Source organism: Nakaseomyces glabratus, chromosome B, assembly GCF_010111755.1.
Source record: "Nakaseomyces glabratus chromosome B, complete sequence".
In the NCBI taxonomy this organism is placed as follows: domain Eukaryota; kingdom Fungi; phylum Ascomycota; class Saccharomycetes; order Saccharomycetales; family Saccharomycetaceae; genus Nakaseomyces; species Nakaseomyces glabratus.
The window spans coordinates 175,390-199,836 of record NC_088952.1 but is presented as its reverse complement, the minus strand read 5'-3'; the positions used below and the strand labels follow the sequence as shown (position 1 = coordinate 199,836).

General features: G+C 39.6%; 12 protein-coding genes across 12 annotated transcripts; 7 read left to right on the top strand and 5 right to left on the bottom strand.

Annotated features, from left to right (window-relative positions):
* Positions 1-41: 41 nt before the first annotated feature.
* PET54 (Pet54p) lies at positions 42-869 on the top strand (the record flags this gene model as incomplete). The annotated part of the gene is made up of 1 exon (XM_445062.1): positions 42-869. One exon carries the CDS (start codon positions 42-44, stop codon positions 867-869), a length of 828 nt encoding a protein of 275 aa, XP_445062.1.
* Positions 870-1,028: 159 nt separating this feature from the next.
* HSV2 (phosphatidylinositol-3,5-bisphosphate binding protein HSV2) lies at positions 1,029-2,366 on the bottom strand (the record flags this gene model as incomplete). The annotated part of the gene is made up of 1 exon (XM_445061.1): positions 1,029-2,366. The coding sequence occupies one exon, from the start codon at positions 2,364-2,366 to the stop codon at positions 1,029-1,031; it is 1,338 nt and encodes a 445-aa protein (XP_445061.1).
* Positions 2,367-3,216: 850 nt separating this feature from the next.
* On the top strand, positions 3,217-5,091 carry AZR1 (azole transporter; the record flags this gene model as incomplete). Its single annotated transcript, XM_445060.1, has 1 exon — positions 3,217-5,091. One exon carries the CDS (start codon positions 3,217-3,219, stop codon positions 5,089-5,091), a length of 1,875 nt encoding a protein of 624 aa, XP_445060.1.
* A 599-nt stretch (positions 5,092-5,690) lies between these two features.
* On the top strand, positions 5,691-6,494 carry FIN1 (Fin1p; the record flags this gene model as incomplete). The annotated part of the gene is made up of 1 exon (XM_445059.1): positions 5,691-6,494. One exon carries the CDS (start codon positions 5,691-5,693, stop codon positions 6,492-6,494), a length of 804 nt encoding a protein of 267 aa, XP_445059.1.
* A 540-nt stretch (positions 6,495-7,034) lies between these two features.
* SAC6 (fimbrin) lies at positions 7,035-8,969 on the top strand (the record flags this gene model as incomplete). Its single annotated transcript, XM_445058.1, has 1 exon — positions 7,035-8,969. One exon carries the CDS (start codon positions 7,035-7,037, stop codon positions 8,967-8,969), a length of 1,935 nt encoding a protein of 644 aa, XP_445058.1.
* A 243-nt stretch (positions 8,970-9,212) lies between these two features.
* On the bottom strand, positions 9,213-12,575 carry MTC5 (Mtc5p; the record flags this gene model as incomplete). The annotated part of the gene is made up of 1 exon (XM_445057.1): positions 9,213-12,575. The coding sequence occupies one exon, from the start codon at positions 12,573-12,575 to the stop codon at positions 9,213-9,215; it is 3,363 nt and encodes a 1,120-aa protein (XP_445057.1).
* A 365-nt stretch (positions 12,576-12,940) lies between these two features.
* On the bottom strand, positions 12,941-13,933 carry SWF1 (palmitoyltransferase SWF1; the record flags this gene model as incomplete). Its single annotated transcript, XM_445056.1, has 1 exon — positions 12,941-13,933. The coding sequence occupies one exon, from the start codon at positions 13,931-13,933 to the stop codon at positions 12,941-12,943; it is 993 nt and encodes a 330-aa protein (XP_445056.1).
* Positions 13,934-14,149: 216 nt separating this feature from the next.
* Positions 14,150-15,421, top strand: GVI51_B01859 (uncharacterized protein; the record flags this gene model as incomplete). The annotated part of the gene is made up of 1 exon (XM_445055.1): positions 14,150-15,421. The coding sequence occupies one exon, from the start codon at positions 14,150-14,152 to the stop codon at positions 15,419-15,421; it is 1,272 nt and encodes a 423-aa protein (XP_445055.1).
* A 704-nt stretch (positions 15,422-16,125) lies between these two features.
* On the top strand, positions 16,126-17,424 carry INO2 (Ino2p; the record flags this gene model as incomplete). Its single annotated transcript, XM_445054.1, has 1 exon — positions 16,126-17,424. One exon carries the CDS (start codon positions 16,126-16,128, stop codon positions 17,422-17,424), a length of 1,299 nt encoding a protein of 432 aa, XP_445054.1.
* Positions 17,425-17,676: 252 nt separating this feature from the next.
* On the bottom strand, positions 17,677-20,511 carry KIN1 (serine/threonine protein kinase KIN1; the record flags this gene model as incomplete). The annotated part of the gene is made up of 1 exon (XM_445053.1): positions 17,677-20,511. One exon carries the CDS (start codon positions 20,509-20,511, stop codon positions 17,677-17,679), a length of 2,835 nt encoding a protein of 944 aa, XP_445053.1.
* A 606-nt stretch (positions 20,512-21,117) lies between these two features.
* Positions 21,118-21,693, bottom strand: DPB4 (DNA polymerase epsilon noncatalytic subunit; the record flags this gene model as incomplete). The annotated part of the gene is made up of 1 exon (XM_445052.1): positions 21,118-21,693. The coding sequence occupies one exon, from the start codon at positions 21,691-21,693 to the stop codon at positions 21,118-21,120; it is 576 nt and encodes a 191-aa protein (XP_445052.1).
* A 612-nt stretch (positions 21,694-22,305) lies between these two features.
* TRM1 (tRNA (guanine26-N2)-dimethyltransferase) lies at positions 22,306-23,967 on the top strand (the record flags this gene model as incomplete). The annotated part of the gene is made up of 1 exon (XM_445051.1): positions 22,306-23,967. The coding sequence occupies one exon, from the start codon at positions 22,306-22,308 to the stop codon at positions 23,965-23,967; it is 1,662 nt and encodes a 553-aa protein (XP_445051.1).
* Positions 23,968-24,447: the final 480 nt, after the last annotated feature.

The following is a 24,447-nucleotide window of genomic DNA, read 5'->3' as shown; positions in this document are numbered from 1 at the left end:
TTGCGGGATAACTCATTCAGTGTGGTGCGTATACTATCGGAATGACGAGCCATAAGCAACTGATTGAATCAGTGTTGAAAGGTGTTAATGGGACGAATATAAGGAAAGTTGGTGAGAAACTGTTGAAGCAGGAGAAGGCCTCTGTAGTTGGGCATCCCGGGGTGCTGGCATTGGCGTATGATAGCTATGATCCATCGTTGACGTATGCTGATTTTGCCAAACTTGTTACACAACGACAGATGAGCATGACGTCAACACCACAAACTATCAAGTTTGATCTGTTGAAGCGGCGGGATCCCAAATACTTCACGTTTAAGGACCAATATCTGTTATTGTTTAATAGAAATATTGATCTACGGGACTATCTTAATATCACTAAGGACTCAACGATAAACAGGGTAAGGGTACGATGGAGGCCATTGGTGGAAGGAAAGGATGAACATAGTTCATATTTGGGTGAGCGTCATGAGCTAATCTACCGGAAATACTGTCGGAACTTAGAGGCCGCTTACTTGGATCGGAAACAGTACTTTGATGTGGTCAATAAGGAAATGACCCAGGAAACAATATCAGATGAACCACAGCTGAGCTGCCTAATAGAGAGAATACATGAGATAGAGAAAAAATGCGCTGTTGTATGGAATATGCCGATGGAAAGCAAACAGTTGGAGCCTTATTTTTCTTTCTACGATATTGTGCATTCATTTGATATGTACTGGAATAGAGACTTATCCAAAACCTTCAAATTTATACGGTTTAACACGCAGGAAGATTGTAAACAATTTAAAAAAAACTACCACGGCTATGTTTATGATGAAACAAACCCGGATGTAAATAAGATTTTAGTCGAAACGCTAAATGGGATGTAAATAGTATATACGTTGTTTTTATTATTATTTTGGAAAGAGCACAGCATAGTAGAAGGTTTGTGTTACGAATATTATATTCTTAATATTACATTGACCGTGATTAGATTGATATATATAGTATATATAGGTAGATACTCAAATTGTGTAGTTGAAGTTCGATCAAAGTTCTCTCCATGATTCTCTTACCAATTCCCATTCCGTTAATGGGGAAGGACCTTTTATTCCATCATTTGAATTCGGAGCTTCTTTCTCAAGTATGACGTACTTCTCCCAGATTCTTGAATTTTTCCATACCAATACCAATTTGTTCTCCTCGTTTTCATTAAAATGATTCCCGTTCTTAAAGGTATGGCTTCTGTTTTGTCGACACCAAGCGATGGTGCATCTATCCTCATTAAATGCAAGGTCGTTAACATTATTTCGTAGTTTGGGGTTTCGTAGGTGCACTTTGCACATAGACCAAACGGAGTCCAGGTATTTTGGTTTCCAGGACGTTGGAACTATGTTCCTTAGACTATGTACTTGGTTAGTGTTAGCCTTAATATGACCGTTGCTACCGCTGGATTGGTGATCTTCAGGATTCGCAGGATTCAGTGTCCCTTCTGCCATCGGAGCTATTTGAAAAACATGCAGAGTTTGCTTGTCTGAGACAACAGCCAGTCGTGTCCCCAGTGGGCTGAAGCACATGTCGTATATTTCTGCTCTATCCAATCCTCTTCTGAATTCTTTCAACAGGATACCATTATGAGTGCTGAAGATTCTAATCAGAGTACCTTTTCTCGATGCAGTAGCAACCATGGTTCCTTGGTTATTGATTCTTACATTTCGTATAGGTGCTTTGTGTGCTTTTATAATAGTTGTGGGTAGGAAACTTTCCGAGGTCAGTGCCATGTCCTGGTTATTATTCTGATTGCTCCTCAGCTTAGAGAGATCAGCTACATGCAACTGCCCAGTCAGCTTGGCCGAAGGATACGCAAGTAGGCTTGTTACCTTGGCCTGGTCCGTTGCTTTCCCCTCTATAGTGACTACTTTGAAATCGAATGGCCCGAAAGGAGCTGTCTTGATGGGCGGGCAGAGCAACTTCGGCGTCGAGTGGAAACTATAGATGAACAGCTCATTCTCCAACGCCACTACAAGATGCACACGGGAGAGAACCACCTTACGTACAATTGACATGAACTTGAGCGAAAAGCTCTCCTTCTGTTGGAGATCATCCCATATCACCACCCTGTTCAGCGAGTACCTCGGCCGCTGTCCGCCGCCTACCAACGCAATGTAGTTGGTTCTGTACAGCATCTGTGAGTACCCGATCCCAGCTCCGCGCTCAGGCGTCTGTTTGAACTCCTTCGTCAGCTTCAGCGACAAGGGAAACGTGTTGTACACCAGAAACCCTTGCTCATTGGCACAACTAAAACAACTCTCATCCTGATTGAACGTCACACTAGCGAACCCAGTCTCTGCGCCAGCCTCCTGCTGTATAGCCTCGCGCACATCCATCTATATCTTTTCGTTTCACTTCTGTCCTGAACGTTGCCCCGCCTAATCAATGCCAGTCATTATACAAAGTCTAATGTACTTCCAGCTTTAGCACCACAGAGTTATGATTAGTACACACAAAACAAAACCCTAAATGAAAGCCCTTACCCTAAAATCCCTTTTCACCTATACAACAAACCTAAAATAACCTAGCCCTAAACCTAGCCCTGAACCTAGTCCTGAACCTAGCCCTAAACCTAGACCTAACCCTTAAATGTAAAAGTGTAGATCCTCCGCGCATTTTCAAAATTCCCTGCGGCGGTTCCTGTAGCCACACGGCCCACGGACTAAAAGTTCCGTCGGCCGCGGATATCAGGGTAACTTCGCCCGATATGCACGCGATGCGAGTTTCCTTTTCCCATCCATTGTTCATGTGACATCCCTAGAGAAGACGCGCAGAGGGGAGCACAGCAAAGAGCCCTTTCTACTAAGGTAAATTCTCTGCGCAGAAGTAGACGCGGAGGGCAAGAGATCAGCATGGCGACGGCCGTTGTCTCTCTGGTGCGCGGGCTTCCTCCATTGCAGTCCGACAGTAATTCTTTGCTTTGTGTAGGTACTCCACTGACAACAGCCCGTACAAGCCTGGGTTTTGCTCTGTTTTGACACATTACTTTCTATAAACCTCACAGACACTTGCGCGGTTTGTTTAATTACATTGCTTGTCTTACATAAACGGCTGATTTACGCTTTAAGGTGTAATAGCAGTTGTGATGGGAGTTTTGTAGAGTATATAAAGCTCATATGCATTCCTTAAATATCTGCGATTGGGGGAAGAGAGGACCCTCCAGGAAAACAGATCAGATAACTAGCAATGGATAAAGATAGTGTTATTGCGGATACTCGCGGCGATGCGAGTTCGGTGTCCACAGGGTCTGTGAAGGAGGAGCCAGTGCGCACTAATGCCTTTGGTCAAAGGTTCCCCACTGGTGTGGAATTGTGGGCGCCGCTGGGGTCGCTGGTGCTGTGCCTGTTCCTAGCCGCTTTGGATGTGATGACCGTGTCGACGATTATCGAGGAAGTGTCACAGAAGTTCGGGGACTACTCTAAGGTCGGGTGGCTGTTCACTGGTTACTCTCTGCCAAATGCACTGCTGGTCCTGATCTGGGGTAGGATCGCTACTTTGGTTGGGTTCAAGACTTCCACGCTGGCGGCTATTGTTATTTTTGAAGTCGGCTCCTTGGTGTCGGCGCTAGCTAACTCTATGGACATGCTTATCGGTGGAAGAGTCATTGCAGGTATCGGTGGGAGTGGTGTGCAGTCACTGGTGTTCGTCATTTCCTCGACTCTTGTGGAAGAGAGAAACAGAGGTCTCATCATCGCGGTTATGAGCAGTTCGTTCGGTATTGCCTCAGTGGTCGGCCCATTCCTCGGTGGTGCTTTCACAACGCATGTGACTTGGAGGTGGTGTTTTTACATTAATCTGCCTGTTGGTGGTCTGGCCTTCTTCTTGTTTCTGACTTTCTACAACCCGGAGAAATGGGTAGTCAACAAAGACACCGCTGAAGATGAGGTTGTCGGAAACGGCAGATTGGGATTATTGAGTATCTTAGGTGGCCAAGCCGTGAGGTTTGTCAAGTCTGTTGGTGTTCAATTGGCTAAATTAAGATACCCTGGGACTTGGAGAATCATAGCCCGCGAATTGTTTTACAGATTCGATATTGTGGAGTTTGTGTTCATGACACTAGGATCTGTCCTGATCCTGTTAGCATTCACATTTGGTGGTAATAAATATAAATGGAACTCCGGCTCAACAATCTCAATGTTCGTGTTAGGTATTCTGTTCACCTTGGGCGCCTTCGTCTACGACTTCTTTATTTACCCAAAATTTGAAGCTGTGAAGACTGTGCCACATTACCAGCCACTGATGTCCTGGAATATCTGTAAGAAACCAGGTGTCTGGTTGTTCAACATTGCAGTATTTTTTGTAGCCTGTGCGTTTTCCATCCAGACAAACTACATTATTCAATACTTCCAATTGGTTTTCAATGACACTGCATGGAAAGCTGCCATTCATCTTATTGCTACTGTGGTTCCTGTGGTTATTACCGTTGTTTCAAGTGGTATTGTCAACAGTAAGACAGGATATGTCAAGCCAATTGCTATCTTTAGTGGTGTCACAGGTATCATTGGTGCAGGTCTTTTGACATTATTAGACAATCATGCCTCTAGCGCTAAAAAGATTGGTCTACTAATTCTGCCAGGTGTGACATTCGGTGCCATTATGCAAAGTAGTATTATTGGTGTTCAGATTTTACTAGATAAGTCCTCACCAACGTACAGATATGATTTTATTGCTGTGACAACGCTGAACGCATTCATCAAGAACATCGGCCAAGCTTATGGCGCTGTTCTATGTGACACGGTGTTCAGTGCATCTGCGATTAATTTGATGAAGAAAAGACATGTCAGCCTACCTGGTGGCTACGAGACTAGCGCCAACAACCTAATCATTGCCAGGAGAGAGTACTTTGACGGGCCTACATCAGCTATCGGTAACATCATCAGTGATTCCATCATTAATGTTTTCTACATGGCCCTCGGTATGTTCGCCGTTGTAGTCGTATGTGTAGTGTTCGTCTCCAACAAAAAAGTTGACATTAGAAAACCAGAGGATATCAAGAGGCAACAAGAAGAGGATCCTGAGAAGCAGGATCAAAATAAAGACTTCAAAGAAGACTCCGAATAACTGAATTTGAAGTAATAAAAAAAACTGTAACTAAAAAAAGCATTGTACACTAGTCCGGTTGGTATAAATTATTAAACACCTAATATTGTGGTAAAAAAAATTAATAGAATAAGATAAATTATAATATGTAAATATTCCATATCAAGTAATAGAAAGCATTTGTGGTATTATAGAAATTCAAGAGGTTTATAACTGCAAACACAAGTATATGTAATTATTCTACCAAAATATAAAAAAAATGGAATTTAGAATATAACACCAGTCTGAAGATATTGACAAACACAACATATAAAAATATAGCTCTTTATGATTATAACATCTATATAACAATATTAATTAATACTATTATGGAACAGTAAAACCTAATAATACAGTTGACTGCTCCTACACAAGCTGGCTAAGTCCTACTCAGAAGTCATCTCATCGCAAAAAATTCAGATCAGGAAATTCCGAGATGTAAACAAACATAGTCAGAACTCGGGTTGGGTGTGATAATGAACTGTATATGAATATCAGTTGCTTTAAAGTACTTTGTAGACCTGGTGTATAGTAGTCCTGATATACCCAAACACAGTGAGGGGCTTAAAATTCTACGAAAGATGGACAGACCACTGAGCGATATTGGAAATGTTGTCCAGGGAAGGGATACTAGGAATGTGTTCGATAGGTTGAGCATATCTCCGCAGAAGAGAAGCTCAAACAAGAGGGATAGTGTTGTTTGGAAACCTGCCAGCAGGATATCACCGAAGAAGAGTAACAATGCGCCTCTGACTACGGCGATCCACGAGACTCCGAAGAGGCTGCAGTCGCCGAGTTTTCTGAAGGACCGTTCTTTTACACAGAGCTTGGACAGACCCCAGTTTGATCCCAAGGATATTGTCAGTGCCACTCCCGTCAATAAGGTGAAACCAGGGATACCAAGAAGTGTTGGGAATCCCACAACAAGCACATTTATGATCCCAATCTCACCCACCAAGATAACTTTCAGCAATGAAAAGAGAACTGGTGGTGATGGGTCGTCTAGTAGAATACTTTCAAGAATGAGAAATATTAGAGCTTCTCCCGTGCGGTCTGTACCATCAACAGCAACTACAATCAAGAAAAGGAATCTAACTGAGAGGCTAAGACAAGAAGAAGAAGGAGAGAACAAAAACAATGAGAAGCGTGTGCGATTCCAAGTGCCCTCTCAACCTAGACCAGGCTCTTCTCAATCTAGCTCCAGAACGCCAAGCCGCGACAGTAACGAATCCATGACCAACGCAAACAAGCATATTTCAAGAGAAAGAAAGGCTCCAATGCCGGTAAAAACCAGCCCAGATGCCAGAATAGATCAATTAGAGAACACAGTTCGTTTGCTTGAAGAAAGAGTAAAATACCTGGAGAAATTGTTGAGAAATCGTTAATCCGGCCACTATTGAAGGTTACCTAATTTTTGTTCACTTCTCCCATCAAAAGCCAAGAAACAGTACACCAATCAAGCTCTATTAATAACTACTCCCAATCCACAGAGTATTTTCCAGGTACACTGCTTGGTAGTCAAATACACTACATATAAGTCATGGGAAACTAGTGAATAACTTCAGAAGTCGTTATGGTATTATCATCACATTGGACGTATAGGAGGCTTTCACACCGAAAAAAGAGACAAATTTTTGAAGGGAAGACAAAGGGGATGAGTATAAAAAGGAGCTCATTTCGGGCCTAATTAGGTATTATAAGAATTTATATTCGGTCGTTTTTGGTTGTTTCTATTACCAGGTATTAAGGCAATTACTGGATTGATCTATATTGTTGTGTGTGTCAATTGGGAGAAGCAAAAATAGACGTTCTCAAAGACACTTGAACGAACAAACTAGGTTATCTAGACGTTGAGTAAAAAGCGAATATAGTTGCTGCAACTAGTTACTAGAGAGAAGGTTATTGATAGCAGATATAAGTCAGATATGAATATTGTCAGATTGCAAAGAAAGTTCCCTGATTTGACTCAGGAAGATATGTTTGCCACCATCGAGAAGTTCAGGGCTATTGATCTGGATGACAAGGGGTGGGTGGAGAAACAACAAGTGCTAGAGGCAGTTGCAAAGGATGGTGAGGCTACCTATGACGAAGCTAGAGAAACTTTGAAGCATGTGAATGTTGACGCTTCAGGGCACGTTGAATTGGAGGACTATGTTGAACTGATTGCCAAGCTAAAGGAATCGAAAACAGCTGCTCCTCCACAAACCAGCTTCAACGTAGATACGGTAGAAACTTCTGCACCAACTGCTGGCTTAGGTAATAGTGGACTACAACATAAGGGATCTGCAGCCCACGGCAGGATCATTGTTGGTGGTTCTACTACTGGTACCACCCATACCATTAATGAAGAAGAAAGGCGTGAATTTACAAAGCATATCAATAGTGTCCTTGCTGGTGACGCTGATATTGGCCACTTATTGCCCTTCCCAACCGATACATTCCAATTATTTGATGAATGTAGAGATGGTCTAGTACTATCCAAGTTGATTAATGATTCTGTTCCAGATACTATCGATACCAGAGTCTTAAATTGGCCAAAAGCAGGAAAAAAACTAAACAATTTCCAAGCCAGTGAAAATGCAAATATCGTCATCAATTCCGCTAAAGCTATCGGCTGCGTTGTTGTTAATGTTCATTCAGAGGATATTATCGATGGTAAGGAGCATTTGATTCTAGGCCTTATCTGGCAAATTATAAGAAGAGGTTTGTTAAGTAAAATTGACATCAAACTTCACCCAGAACTATATAGACTACTGGAAGAAGATGAGACTTTGGAACAATTCCTAAGATTACCTCCAGAGCAAATTCTATTACGTTGGTTCAACTACCATTTGAAACAGGCTAATTGGGAAAGAAGGGTATCCAACTTTTCGCAAGATGTTTCTGATGGTCAAAACTATACCGTCTTATTGAACCAATTGGCCCCAGAGTTATGCTCAAGAGCTCCTTTGCAAACTAACGATCTGCTACAGAGAGCTGAACAAGTTTTAGATAACGCCGATAAGCTAGGCTGTAGAAAGTATTTGACACCAAGTTCATTGGTTGCCGGTAACCCTAAGCTAAATCTGGCCTTTGTTGCACATTTGTTTAACACTCATCCAGGGTTAGATCCTATTGAAGAAACTGAGGCTCCAGAAATTGAGGATTTTGATGCTGAAGGAGAAAGAGAGGCCAGAGTATTCACTCTTTGGTTGAACTCCTTAGATGTTGATCCACCAGTTGTTTCATTATTTGAAGATTTGAAAGATGGTCTGGTCCTATTACAGGCCTATGATATGGTTATGCCTGGATCCGTCGATAAAAAGCACATAAACCAAAGACCTGCGAATGGCAGCGAGCTATCAAGATTCAAGGCACTAGAAAACACAAACTATGCAGTTGAATTAGGGAAAGCTAAAGGATTTTCACTGGTTGGTATTGAGGGTGCTGACATTGTCGATGGTTCTAAACTATTAACTTTAGGTTTGGTCTGGCAATTAATGCGTAGAAATATTGTCAACACTATGCAAACATTATCATCAAGCGGTAAAGATATTAGTGACAGTGAAATACTAAAATGGGCCAAGGAACAAGTGGCCAAAGGTGGTAAGTCTTCTGATGTTAGATCTTTCAAAGACGATTCCCTATCAAATGCTCACTTCCTATTGGATGTATTAAATGGTATTGCACCAGGTTATGTGAACTACGATCTTGTTGCACCTGGAAATAGTGATGAGGAGAAGTATGCAAATGCCAGACTTGCCATTTCTATTGCTAGAAAATTGGGTGCTCTAATCTGGCTGGTACCTGAAGATATAAACGAAGTTCGTTCAAGATTGATCCTGACTTTCATTGCCTCTCTAATGGCATTGAAAAGATAATCAATAGGTAAAACTTCTAATAAGTTTTTAATGTAATAATACTTCCAAATCCTGTGTGATTCAACATGTATATGTAGTCATATATGCTTAATTAAATATTTTGTATTCAAATATTGAGACGAAAATCAAGTTTGCAATACTGGAACCGTAGCTTCAATAAAGTCGTACATCCCAACTATTGAATAAGATCCCCTAGGTTTGTTTTTGTGATTGCTAAAACCAACATATAGCAATTGATCAAAATTAACCTACATCGAACATATTTGGACAGTTACACCCACAACCTGTTGGACATTCCTTAGACACGTTCCACCATTCTTTTGAACATTTCAAATGCAAAACATGTTGACAGTTACCACACACAAATATGCTGTATTGCGCTTTTAGATGACAGTACGTACATCTATTTAGCCCTTCCCTACCACAATCATTTCTTACCCACTCTATACCAACTTCCTCAGTATAATTTGTTAGATAACGATCTTCTTCCTTTTTAATTGTACTGGCTTTCAAAACCTTAACTCTCTCAATAGGCAAATTCCACTGGTACAAAAGAGAAGAATACTGCAAAACATAATGCTTCAATTTTCTCTCCTCAGCCTCATCGAAGAAATTATAGAGAGGATCATTAACTGCCTCTAAAACATCATCATCAATAAGCTGAATTGTAATTTCTGGTAAAAACGTTGTTATTGCGCTGCTATCTACTCCATTATTATTGAGCTGTCGATTAGATAATGGCGAATTTGTGTCCGGCAGCCTATTTCTGTTCCAATTATGATTATGAATAAAATAGTCACCTGAACTAATAGAAGAAACATCAGGAGAATGTAGTTTTTTAATTGGCATTCTATCATTTGAATTCCTTGTAAAACCAGAGCTACTAATCGACCTTGATGTATTGCCATTCATTTTATCTCCATTTCTAACTGCTTCATATGATATTACACCTAAGGCATTTCCAGCATCCTCTATTCGCTCTTCTTGACTTCTTTTTCTCATTCGTTGCATTCTTTTGTTACAAATAATACAATATATCATTGCCAACATTTGCACATTTTTACATTTCTCAAAATATGATACTGCTTCCTTTACAAACCATTTAATTGTCATGGGATCATTATCCCAAATAAATGTGTAAGGATCATCAGTCTCTTGAGATAAAAGAAAATCAGACAATATTTGCCAACAATGAGTGATGTCTTCGAAACCATATTTTTCAGCAATTAATGCGTTTTGTCTTGCTAGTTCTTCAGGTAGGGCATCCATCACCCTATATTCTAGCGCAAGCTCTCTTTTATCTGGAATCAAGTAATTGAAATCAACAAGTGATATAAGATTCTTATTCACTTTTATGGATTCTGCTGTTTTAGCCGATTCCGAATGCAATGAATTAAATGCTTTAGGAAAGGAGGTTTGTAAAACAGGAAATTTATTTCTGACAACAATATCATTCCTTAAGATGTCATCCCAATCATCTTCAAAACTATCATAAGAATCATCTGAATTATTTTGTGAATCTACATCTAATTTCAAGCTACTATCATCTTTGGCAGATTCTGTATCTTGGGTGGATTGTTTCAGCAATCTCAATCCTTTGGGAGGTGCCTTATTTAGGGAATAATCCGAAACCTTATGATGCCTAATTATATCTCTCTGCATATATTTCATCAAGTTTTGCTGCTTCTTTTCTGGTGTTCCTTCAGAAGCGAAAAAACATAGTAGTTGTCCAGAAGATGTCCATACTGCTCCACATTGATTAGGTACAGGTGTACTGTCAAATTTAACATTATGTTGGAAGACTTTCTTTGGACCAGCCAAAGGGTCTAGATCATCAGAATAATCCGCAATATCAGACTCCGAGGAGCTCTCATCCAAGTAGTTTGAGTCGATATCAGTTGACTTCTCATTCTCAAATCCATCAAAATCAAGATGGTCTGCTATTTCGAAATTAAGTAGCGGTTCTTCATCTTGCTCTATCTCTTGAAGATTCACATCTTCACCTAACACATAACGAAAACAAGGTTCCAAACAGTATATGCTTTTGTCGGTGTATATTTTGGCTATATTAGACAGTCCATCTAATAGTTTTGATTTCATTGTGGGCTTTAGTTTAGGATTTTCTTCGACAGTGAAGGTGGGCGAGTTTCCGGCATCGGGATATCCCAGTGGAAAATTTACTGTTATCCTTAGAAATATGTATTCCTCTGGGTCATCCTCTGACCATGGCCCACTCATAGTCACAGTAATCTCTCTCTCAGAAACCAATATCCTTTCGAAGACAATCTTTGGGAATTTATGTCCTATCGCACTAACTTCTTCACCAAGACTCTGTAATTTATGTGCAACAAATAGGTCCTCAGATGGCCCATTTTGATTCAACCTAATACCAGACAACCAAGTTAGATGACTAAAGTTATTATCTTTACGAAGTCCTGACTTTGAGACAAAGTTCTCTTTTATCCTATCATAATAACCCTTACCGGTTTCATGTGCAGGCGAGATGACCTTGTTATAGCTTTGATATTTGTATTCGTTAATGACAGTGTTTCTGTTCAATTTACGATCGTAACCTAATTTTTCATATACAGTGTCATTAACTGTCCATAGGCGCAGATCACGATCGATTGACCAAGTAACTAGTTGATATTCCATACCATTATCTTCTGTATATCGTGACCGCCATAAAAAATCAGTCACTCTATCCGTATGACCTTTAAATGTATAAATAGGCTGCAATTTTGACTTATGAGAGTCTTCTGATTCTTCTGTATCTAAATTCATCATATAAACGGTATTATTACCACCAACCATAGGCATTACACAAAAACCACGTCCAAATGGCAGATACCTGCTTCTCCAAACTGGAAAGTCAGTGTTAATGACTCGTTGGCATTCACTTCCCTCAGATTTAGAATAATCCCAAATTCTTACTTCACCATTATTTCCACTGGTCATTATTTCAGTTTCATTAAATCTATTGAAATCAATATTATTGATGCTACTACTAGCATCTAGCTTTTTAAGCGGTATACATCCTTTCCTTATATCCCATATAAATAATTCATTACCATGAGACGAGGCTAATATATTTGAGTTCATATGATTCCATTTGACTTGCGATGCTCCAGATCTCCATGCACTGGTGGTGTAAAACGGGCGCGATGTGCTTCTTAGATCCCATGCGTGGACATATGTATCAATTGAGCAAGTTGCCAATATATCGGGATGCTGGAAATTGAAATTTATATCCGTTATTGCTCTTGAATGACTGTGCAGTACATGCTCAATAGCGTCAGTTGACGGCCTTGCCAAGTTCCATATCAATGCCTTCTGATTAGAAGTAGAAACAACCCAGAACGGTTTAGCGGGATGAGGTGACCACTGCACATCTGCCACTTGCCATGGAGTTACATGTTGTAATAACCTCGGTGGTGAAAAGGGATCATCTAAATCGATTATAAATAGACCTTTCCTCCCGGCAAGAACCACATCCCTACCAGATGGGTTAATTGAGACAGCGTTAAATCCACCATCAACTCGTAAAGACAGTGATTTACCAAAGGTAGAAGAATCATGGAGGTCTTCTCCACTTAGTACTACCATCTAGTTTTAAAATACTTGTGCGTGCGGTCGATATTTCTGCTTCTTTAATGGGGACTTTTGTTGCTCCAAGTTTGTATTGAGTACTATGCTTCACAATTGTGAACACGAGTACTATACTCGTAAGTATCCAAATGCGTTAATTATATGCTATACTATCGGCAAATCTGCTCTCACTTAGGCAAAACACACCTCTTTGCTGAATTCTGAACTTATAACAGGTATTTGCTCTTTATTTCTCGATTCTTTAAGCGAAAGCGATGAGATGACATTCCCTGCCTTAGCAAATAATTGAATCATGATAATCGAGAAGTTGATTAGATGCATAAATAGTAGATACCTGTAAATAACTATATAAATGGGAAGAACTACCCGATGAACTCTCTCAGATTATTAATGAAGTTGCCCTTATCGTAAATATTCGTGATTTCCGCTGGTGACTTCACTGTAAAGTAATCGACAATTGTATACTGAGTGCCATCATAAGAATCCGTACTGTAAAACTCATAATTATTTCCACCATTTTGGTATTTAATGAAGTATTTTCCTTCTGGGTCCCTCACTAAGTCTCCGGTATTTATATAATCATGGACCATCTGCCACTTATCCTTTTCATTGGTAGTCATGCCACTATTCACTAATTCAAACACGAAATAACAGTATACAGCCAGTATTACAGTAAATGAGCCACATAAAATTGATAATATCAGCAAAGATTTCTCCCCAGTGGGTGTTGTGTTGTAAGCAGACTTGTTAAATTGAATAAATATGAGTCTAATGAAACTGTAACTCAAAAGCAAAAGATTTGAACACAGGAATGAGTAAAAGTACATGTAGTTCCCCATACCAACACAATTATTAATCCATACACAATGATGATCTGCCAGGTATATGCAACTATTACATACTGTACAATGTTTTGACCTGGCAGGTTTCACCTGTTTGCAAGTTCGGCATTCATGTTGTGGGAAGTATAATAAGTTATCGTATGGATATCTTTTCTCACTTCCAATTTGATGGGCATTCGATGAATCTGGCTTTATTATCATTGACATGGATCCAAAAAAGAGCGGTAAAATCAGCATTAATGGTATTACCACATATGTTTCAATTGATGTCAGCATTGGACTAATAATTGCGAATGTTCTTGAGTAAAAAATGTACACCATATAACTGTAAACAGACAGGTAAAAGACAGGAACAACATAAAACTTGATTCGATACCTGCTATTGTCCAGTATCATGGGCTTGTACACTTCATCATAGTACCATCTGAATATAAACTTGTCTCTAAACTGGGGAGACAAAAGAAGCAACACCACCTGGGAAACCACCAAGATAAATACTAGAAATAACAACATCTCTTAAATTGGCCATATATTGGCATTGTGCTGTTTAGTACTTACAATTGTGAATGGCTTGATGTAGTCATCGATCGATCTTTTAAGACAAATTACTTTGCAAAAAGCCTTTAAATTGACTTCTACATCGAAATTCAAATAGACGTGAGACAACAAAAACATCTCAATAATATTTATTAGTCCATAAAAGAGACTAGACACCAAGATTAATGTACAATGGTTAGAAATAGTTCGCAGGTCAGGCACTTCAGTAGCTATTTGAGACTGTGCCAGCAACAAAAGAACCTTGAAACCAGGGTGATTTCCAGAATACTTAAACCTGCCAATAGCACTGATAACAATGAAGCAAGATCGGGATGGAAGCTTTGGGCAGGTCATTTGTTCAAGACCAAGAAGGAGACTTTTGACAAGCTAAAGATGCTACAGAGTCGCATCATGGGCGATATTGAAATTGCAGGACATAGCAGCAACAAAATTCTCTTCGATGAGATCAATCAGTGGCATTTCCACAACAATTTAGCAAAAAAGGTCAGGACACCAACAGTGCTTATACATGGTTATGCTGCAACTTCAACAGCCTTCTTTAGAAGCATACCATACTTGAACAGAGACATCAAGGACTTGTATACCATTGATCTACCAGGGAATGGTTTGTCATTTACACCTTCTCTTGATTTAGAAGTTAGTAAACCATTACCATTAAAGATAGAAAATATTGATGATGGCAACGAGTTTCAGCTGCCTTATGTTATTGATTCTGCTCATCACCGGTACGTATTACAGAAATTGCTTGACTATTATGTCGACCGAATCGAGCAATGGAGGCTTGATAATAAGCTAGGCAAGATTAACGTGGTTGCTCATTCTTATGGCGGTTATTTATCTTTCAATTATGCACTAAAATACCCTGCTAATATCAACACCTTAGGATTGATCTCTCCTCTTGGTGTTGAGAGAAATATTTATTCAATTAACAATGAGTTCCATAGCAGAACAATTTACAAAAGGGAATGGAACGATTGTAACTCTATGTTTTATGATAGAAAATTCAAGCTCAACGACTATCTTTTCCAGAAACAACTGAAACCACTAAGGTGGTTAGGCCCTATAGGTGCAAAGCTATGTTGGAACTACATCCGGTCTGCATACGCCAGAGTACCTTCAATTGATTACAAAGACTACACCTTCGAGACATTCTATGGAAGGGGAGGCTTACCAGAACAGACTTCCCAAATTTTTACTTCATTATTGACAAGTTCCTTACTAGCAAGGGATCCATTGCTTGACCATGTATCGCAACTACAAGTCCCGAAATTAATCATGATGTATGGCCAGTACGACTGGATGAATAAAAACGGTGGAAAGCTCATGACCCAGATATTCAACGGTGAAACAAAATATATAGATATACCAAACGCCGGCCACAACTTATTCCTGGATAACCCATCCGACTTTGCTTCTCAGTTGACAACATTCTTGGCTGACTAACAGTCATCCAAAGGTGACTCTCATTAACATGCAGAAAATTACAACAATTGTCTAATCCCAATTTCTCAACAATTGCAAAAGAATGACCCATGGAGCATTGTCATATTCTGTTCCTGAGGAAAAGAGTTCGATTACTTTGACTTGGATTCTTTACAGCAACGGACTACTAAATATGCTAACTTTTCACATGTGATCGTGCATTTGCGATGAGCCTAAGCTATCGCCCGTCTGAAAAAAAAGTTGCAAAAAAAAAAAAAATTGGAAATGCTGCTAACAAACAAAGGGAGAAATTACACTCACATGTGAATTTATATGGTTGATCGCAAGACTTGAATGGTTGAATGATACAGGATTGAACAATTAAGATATCGATATCCGTATATATAACTAACAATACATCAGATAACAAGTTATCGGTGCTGTTAGCGAAGGGAACAGGAGGGTTGTCGGTGCGTCAAGCAGCCATAATTACGTATATTTCGCTAATAAAGTTAGGGATCAGGTCGATAGGCAATTGGTACATTGTTAGCTTATTAGTTAAAACCTTATTCATTGGCTACCAAAACTATCAATTGTGACCGACAAGTACTACCAACTAGAACAGAACAGAGAACTAGTGAGAATAGTTTTCTAGTTCAAGAACGGCAGAATTTAAATGACTAATTAAGTCCCTTTGTGAGTGCTTAATTTAATACACGAACCAAATGATGCAGGATCATCAGAAATCTGGAGTTTCTTCTAGTCAGGATCTATTTGATCTTTTCGAACAGGGTAATGATATTGACTTTGAGACAGCATATCAGATGTTAAGCGGTACATTAGAAGAATCAGAACCATTACAATTTATGCACAAGGGTCCAAGACAGCAAGAAGTAAGTACTCCTATTGCAAATATCTTACCTCCTTTAGATCCTATTAAACCTGCAACACCTAATGTTATGAGTAACACAACACCTTATGAATACGCCAATACAAACCTAATCAAAACACCTCACGATAATAATATTCTTTTTTCACCGGATAATCATACAAAGTCAATGTTCAGCTTGGATGGACATACTACGAACCATGGGATAAGTAACAATCAAAAGTCCTATTATAATTTCGATGGCATTAGGAGTAAACATACTGGATTTGAGGGTAGTGTTTTACCTCATTTTTACGAATCGAAATTGACCAGCCCACAAAGACTTCTAACCGAAAGTCCACATCTTCCTACGATCAGCCAAAACTTTCTAACAAGATCACCAATATTTACTTCTCAGCCTTTCGAAAATCATCAAAATATTGGAATACCACCAATGATCCAGGAAAAGCTACATAACAATTTCGGTTTTCCTCAGAAAGGATTAGATGATCACTTTAAAAGTCCAGAATTACTAAGTTCATATGAATCACATGCGATAGAGAACTTCTTAGATAACCTGGTCGCATCTGATCCTTTCCACAATGATAAAAATGATATAGATTTCAAAATTGGAAATGACAAAGCAGCTGTGCATGAGGATATGAATAACAAGGGCAACATTCTCAGCGCTGAAATTATAAATAATAACAAATGCAATTCTTCTATTGATGTGACACAAAATAGAATTAATTCAACCCTGCATAAAAATTCAAACTCATCTGACATTGTCCATAATAGAGAAGACTATAAAAATACGGATCTTACAACAAACCATAAAATAAAAAAAATACCAGTACCGAAGGATTATCCTACAAAAAATATTGAGCTCCCAGGTATTGTAATATCAGATGATGATATACCCGCTGATATTAGACACGATATGGCAAAAGTACGAAAATGGAAGCATGTTAGATTGGAAAAACTCAGAAGAACCCATTCAAAAAATGCTTTTGATGATCTAATCAAATTAATAGAAACCCCACATCCAAATTTGGATAAAAGAATACCAAAGTATAAACTCTTAGGCCTAGTAATGAATGATATCAAAGGGTTATTAGAGGCCAATGAAAAGCTCGAAAAATTATTAAACTCCTAAGCTACTCTACTGACTGTATGTTAGGCTGCAATACTGGTTTAAATACATTCCGTACAAATACACTTTATACTCTACATAGTGACGCTCAACGAGTTCTTTATTATGAAAGGGATAATAATAAACATACATAACAATCTAACATACCTAATTACTTGACGATTTCCTTTCCTGACCAGCAGAAAAGTAATTTAACGCCGAACTCATTTGTAATGTACTCAAATGAATCATTAGTTATCATTAGAAAAGTACATATCAGAGTTTCAAATCATGTAAAATTCTAGTAGCCAGTTCCTTATACATCCATGTATTACCTGAGAGTTTTTTAAAATGTATACCAGCCAAGCCCACAATTCTGACACGCACAATATGAATTTCAAATTTAATAGGCGCCCTATCCATAACCTTCGCCCTCGGACCCTGAATATTATCTAAATAATCACCTTTTCCTCCAACTGATAAATTATCATTTTCAAAGTCATTCAAAGAAGAGTTTGAATGTCCCTCAGTCAAATGAGGATTAGAACTCTTATCCAAGTCAGAAAATACTAACCGAGCGTCATTCATACTTTTAGGTGACTGTTGAGAAGACCAGTCAGGTGTATCATCATTATCATATCCGCTGTAAACATCAACCTTTTCAGGAGCTGTTTTGGTATTCAAAATGGTAACTGTAGGGGATTTAGAACATACAAAACCGCCCTTAACTTCAACGAATTCTATGTTGTGTTTTTTAAGTACTGAAATAATCTTATAACGTACAATTGGGAGTGGTTTAGAGGAAGTAGTTTGGACAGAAAAGAATCCTTTCAAAAATAAGGTACGTGGATAATCAATAGATGGCATGCTCCCCGGTGGAGCCTTTGATGCCTCCTTTAAAATCTCATCATCTGTTAGATCTTCAACGATTGTATTAGATAAAGCTTCTCCAAATGCTTTATCTTTAACCAATTTTTCTTCATCTGGCGTTTGCAGAAATCCTGTATCAACCACTTCTTCTATATCAGCCATATTTGGTGGAACCACAGCGGGCCTTGTGAAATTTAGAGATTCTCTTCTAGCATGACCAACAGATTTAGCTCTTGCAGTTGGATGCAGTTTTTTCCCCTTGGCGTGTGGCACTGGTTGTAAGGTTTCATTTTCGTCGCTCTTATTCTTTGAGCTATTCCTAGTCTTTTCTATAATCAATTTTGCATCTGTAGGTAGATCTGGTAAGTTTTGACTGACAATTTCCACTGGCTTTTGAAGTTCATTTGGAGCAACTGACATATAATCTGATACAGCTCTAGTGTGTGTGCGAATATTATTGTTCTTGCTGGCAATGCTATTATTAATATTAGATGGACGTTGGTGCCGTTGGGAAAATCTCCTGAATATGTTTGTAAATCCTGATTTTTCTGTGTTTTCTACCGAAGGTTTTGGACTAATACCTGCATTTTTTCCAACTTGCGCTGATTGATCTGCTCTGTTTGTTAAAGCCTTAATACTTGACCTAGGAGCCTTTGAGCCACTTTGACCTGCAATGGGAGACTGTTCTTTATCATTTGATATCTGAGGAGATATGTCTTCTGGTGTAACGTTGCCCTGTTCCTCTAAAAGTTCCGAAGGGCTAGGCTCTTTCTGAATGCTTTCCATCTTCTTGGGAGTAAATTTATATTCTTTGTTTAACCCAACATCAGAATTTGTTATCTCAGAACTCTTGGTAGATAGCCAATCTTTATTCTCTTTCTTTGCATCACGTTGCATCTTCTCGAAGGTTAAGTAATATAAGGAAATCAATGGATGATATGCCTGTGTAGGGTCTTTGAAGTCATCTGTAAAAAACTTTGAATCTTCAGAGAAAGATGACTTGTCTGCCAATTCCCAATATTGATCAGCCAATTGTTTGTATTCGGGCTCGGTTATTATATCAATAATAGTTTTGTATGCTGCGTCAATACTCTCAACAAATTCAAATCTGTACATTTCCTTAATTACATCAATGTTAATATCATCCACTGTTAAAGGAACCCTTCTTGGTAGGTAAGACTGTGGTGGGAAATCATATCCTTTCAACATCCACTGGTGATTTACAACCTGTTGCAAAGTAGCCCTCTTCTGTGGATCAACCACCAATATTTTTGAAAGTAATGAGATTACATCAATTGATAGAAACTGAGGATATGTGACTTTCCCCTTTTTGATCTTTTCATGAAGTGCACTTGAATTTTCGTCATCGAATGGAACTTTCCCGCATACTAAGACATATAATACTACCCCAAAAGACCAAACATCAACCTCTGGTCCCAAATAGGGATGTGCTTTCAATAACTCGGGAGCTGCAAAATAAAGTGAGCCACAGAATGTCTGCAGACTTTTCCTAGGATCATACATATTAGAGAGCCCAAAGTCAATCAATTTAATTTCACCCGTCTTGGAGAGCATGATATTTTCTATCTTCAAGTCCCGATGCACAATGTTATTAGCATGCAAGTACTGAAGAGCGCTTAATATTCCTCTAGAAACTTTCCTGGCATGATTCTCCTTCAAGGAGCCATGCTGAATAATATAATCCAGTAGTTGTCCTCCAGATATGAATTCAAAAAACATATAGTAATGATTAGATAGCGTTTGCATTTCGTATAGCTTACAAACATTGGGATGAAACAGTATTTGACCCAATGAAGCTTCTCTAACGGTCCTCTTATCCCTGGATATCTCTTTATTCAGCCGCTTCTGCCTTTCCTTTGCCTCATTCTCATCTGCTGGTGGTGGTAACTGCTGCGCCTTGTGCATATACGCTTTTGTAGCGCGGTGAACTATCTTTATAGCACAAACCTCGTTGCTGTTCTTATTCTTAGCCAGCTTCACTTTACCCATAGAGCCAGCCCCTACAGTCTCCATGAAGTCCCAACCACTCAGCGACTTCCTGTGGAACACCCTGGGCTGCGAGCTCTTGGAATGCTTCTCCCGGGCAGTGTCGATCTGCGCTCCAGTCTGCTCCGTATTGGTGCTGAACATCCTGGGCGTCGTGGACACAGAGTCCCGCCTCCTGCCACTCTTGCCTTCATTGTTTCTAGTATCTGAATCCATTAAAACAGCTCCATACATCCTTTCAAAAGAAATTGTGAGCTAGCCATAAGGTTTTTCCCTGGTTCAGCTTCACTGCGGTCTTTATTGCTGCCAACTGTTCTGGCAAACGTTCGCTATATAGAGATCAGGATTCGAAGATATATATACTGTGGATTTCGAAAGTCGATGTAATGCTAATAACTTGTTACACACTAATAGGACCCTTAAATTTAGCTGCAAGCAATAATCATCAACAGCGAACACCCCCCCTTCCAATGAGCAATTCCCAATGGGATTCAGAAAGGAAAAGTGAAGCGTTGAAAAGGGAATGCGGGGGTGAAAGAGCCAGACTGACTTCTGAATATTTGTTTCATGAACTTCTTGCGAGGACAAACCCATCTGTGGACATTATCCAAGCCCTCTCTGCTCTAGAGACTAGCATTCTTGCTTCTTATATATAGAATTTTGAGGACATTGTTAGACATGTGACTTATAACGCTATGTCAGTATAACGCCATATTATTAAAATAACGCCATACTTGCGATGGAAGGTGTGTAGTGGCCTTTATAAGTGTTTACAGATTAGTTCTATAGCTATTATACAGTTATTTCCTTGTTCCTTAAAGGAGATAGGCTTATTTTGCACTAGGGTTCTACTTTCAGCTTCTTTTCAGGCTCGTCTCTTATTTCTTCATCGTCCGTCTCGTTGTCGTGGTCGTATGTGCCCAGCTCGTTGGGCTCCTCCTCGGCTTCTCCGTTCAGTATCTGTAGCTGTGCTTTCAGTTGTTTCTTCCACTCTAGCGCCTCCTGGTAGTCATCTAGTCTGTTGGCGACGAGCGGTTTCAAGCCCGGGTGGCCCATGTGCTCCAGAGCATTGAGTATATCGTCGACGTTGCAACTGCGGCGGTCTTGCTCCTTGGCTAGTTCTCTGGCGTACATCAGCAGGTGGTTCACAAACACTGTGGCGCTGTGTTGCAGCGCCATCGACGCATCCTTGGTGACAACCAGCTTCTTGGCGGGCGTCTTCTCCACAGGCTCACCTTTCTCTGCCGCCTGCACCTGCACCTGTTGCTGCTGCATCTCAGGTACTTCCTTAGCCAGCGCCATGATCACACTCCTGGGGAATAACAGATCCTGCATCGTCACATTCTCTTGCTCCTTCATATAAGAAGTGGTGGGATAGTTACCTTGCGCATCCTTTCTCCAGCCCTTTGGTGGCATCGCTGTATCTCTATAAACTCTGTTCTGGTTCCTTATACCCGTGTAGCCAACTCAAAAAGTATACAATTGACCCCAGTTCTACCTCCCAATCCTTAATAGTTGTTACTACTCTTTTCAATTTCCTAGAAATTTCAAACAACGCGTTACGCAAGAAAGAGAACCAATACAAAATGACTGTTGGACACAACACATATCCAGTTTTGCTGTCTAGTCATTTTTCATTTAGACAATGGATATCGTCTGACTACAAATTAATAGCTACCACTAAATAACTTGTTCTATATATGCGATTCCCATCGAGTTGTCTGGCGCGGCGGGCTTAGATAGTAAGCACCACTGGCAATTCAAGTGTGGTCTCTTGGGGGTTCGAGTAGTTTAAGTACCAGCGCCAATGCAGTGCTGTGCCAATGTAGCTGCGGATACTGCGGATGCTGCCGATGCCAACACACTTAGCCATACAAGTTGTGAGTCCTTGTATAGAAAATTTTTCAATTTTTTGCAAACTTCGAAGGGCATCGGGATTTGAAAAATTGCTGCGATGAGCTCTTTATAAGAGAGTATGCTGGCCAACTGCGAGCGATTCAGACCAGAGCCACCCAAACTGTCGCAACCATGTCTGCTATGTTGAAGGCTGCCTTTTCCAAGGTGCGCAACAACCTTTTCAAAGGTCAATTGCCAGCAGTGGCCGTTGATCCAAGTGATTTCACCATTGTTACCGAGGGTAAAGCCGACATACTGTTCCCTAAGCAAGAGGAAGTGTTCTACAACCCGATCCAGCAGTTCAACAGAGACCTGAGTGTCACTTGCATACAGGCGTGGGATCATCTGTACGGAAGTAAGTTGAAGAGTCACCGCCAGAGGAAGAGGACATCATCGGAACCCGAAGCCAAGAGACGTAAACTGGATCCCAAGGACGAGGAGCACAGATACATCACGATACTGGAAGCCTTGTCCGCCACAGGACTAAGAGCCATCAGGTATGCTAAGGAGATCCCGCATGTCAAAGAGATCATCGCCAATGATCTGCTGCCTGCAGCAGTGAAATCCATTCAAAGGAATATTGATTACAATGGCGTGCAAGATATTGTAACTGCTAACCAAGATGATGCTAATGTCCTGATGTACAGAAACAAGTCTGATAATAAGAAGTACCATGTGATTGATCTTGATCCATATGGTACTGTTACCCCATTTATCGATGCCGCTTTGCAATCAATTGAAGAAGACGGCCTAATGCTAGTGACATGCACTGATCTCTCTGTTCTGGCAGGTAATGGTTACCCAGAGAAGTGCTTTGCTCTTTATGGTGGTGTCAATATGGTTTCCCATGATGCTACACATGAAAGTGCGTTGCGTTTAGTGTTGAACTTACTTAATCAAAGCGCCGCTAAATACAAAAAGCACGTTGAGCCATTGCTTTCCTTGAGTATTGACTTCTACGTTCGTGTTTTTGTTAAAGTGAAGACAAGCCCAATCAAGGTCAAAGAACTGCAGTCTAACACAATGATTACATACCATTGTTCTCAATGCGGTTCTTTTGCAAATCAAAAATTGGGAAGGAAAGTTGATAAACAGAGTAGAAAAAAGAAGCAGCAGACAATTACCAAATTTTCTGTTGCTCAAGGACCACCAATTGACTCCAAGTGTCAATTCTGTGGTGGAACAAGCCTTCTAGCTGGCCCAATGTACGCAGGTCCACTTCATAACCATGAATTTATTGAGGAAGTACTAAAGATTAACGAAAAAAGATTCAAAGAGAAAGATACCGTTTATGGCACAAAGGAGAGAATTAAAGGTATGCTAACGTTGGCCAAGAACGAACTGAATCATGACGGATCACAATTTTATTTCAGTCCGAACACATTATCTTCATTAATTAAGCTACAGGTTCCAGCTTTGAAAACCATTGCTGCTGGGTTAGGTTCCCTTGGATTTGAATGCTCTCTGACTCATGCTCAACCATCTACAATTAAGACTAATGCTCCATGGGATGCAATCTGGTATGTGATGAAAAAATGTCATGAGAACAAAGAGGACTATCAAGGCAGAAACTTAGAAGATATGCCGGAAAAGGGTATTGGATACAGAATTTTGAAATACCTAGAAGATAACAAAGAACATTACGACCAATTATATGGTGAAAAACTTTCATTTGCACCTAATGAAACCAGTGGTAGCATTGAAAAGTTAAGAAAACTAAAAATTGTTAGATACCAGGAAAACCCAACCAAGAACTGGGGACCAAAAGCCCGTCCATCAGGAAAAGAAACATAATTTGCTGCATACGACATACTTGTTATTTCATCTTATAAAAATTAAATTCTCAAAATAAGAAATTATGTTGCTCGGGCCGCAAATGTAACCTTATATATGCATAATACTCTCGGCGAAATATATTAAAAGGGAATTATACGAAATGCATTATCATCTTTTTATGATTAACTCGACTCCAACTAATGAAACAAAAGGCCTAAACATTCTTCATAATAATTGGACGTATATTATCCTCTTTCACCTATCAACAATCGAACAATGTTTTGATTTGAAAACGTTATATGTTGAATATTAATTAAATTTTATTTATTCTAATGCAGTTTAGTTATACTGAAAATATATTAACCTAACCTAAAGAATGTTAAATAGTACATGGGGCTGGGGAGGACGTGAGCATCAACAAAAAACATGTATGCCCTTTGAGATTCAAAAATTTAACCCAGTCTCGTCCTTCTATAGTTGGAATGAATATTGAAACGC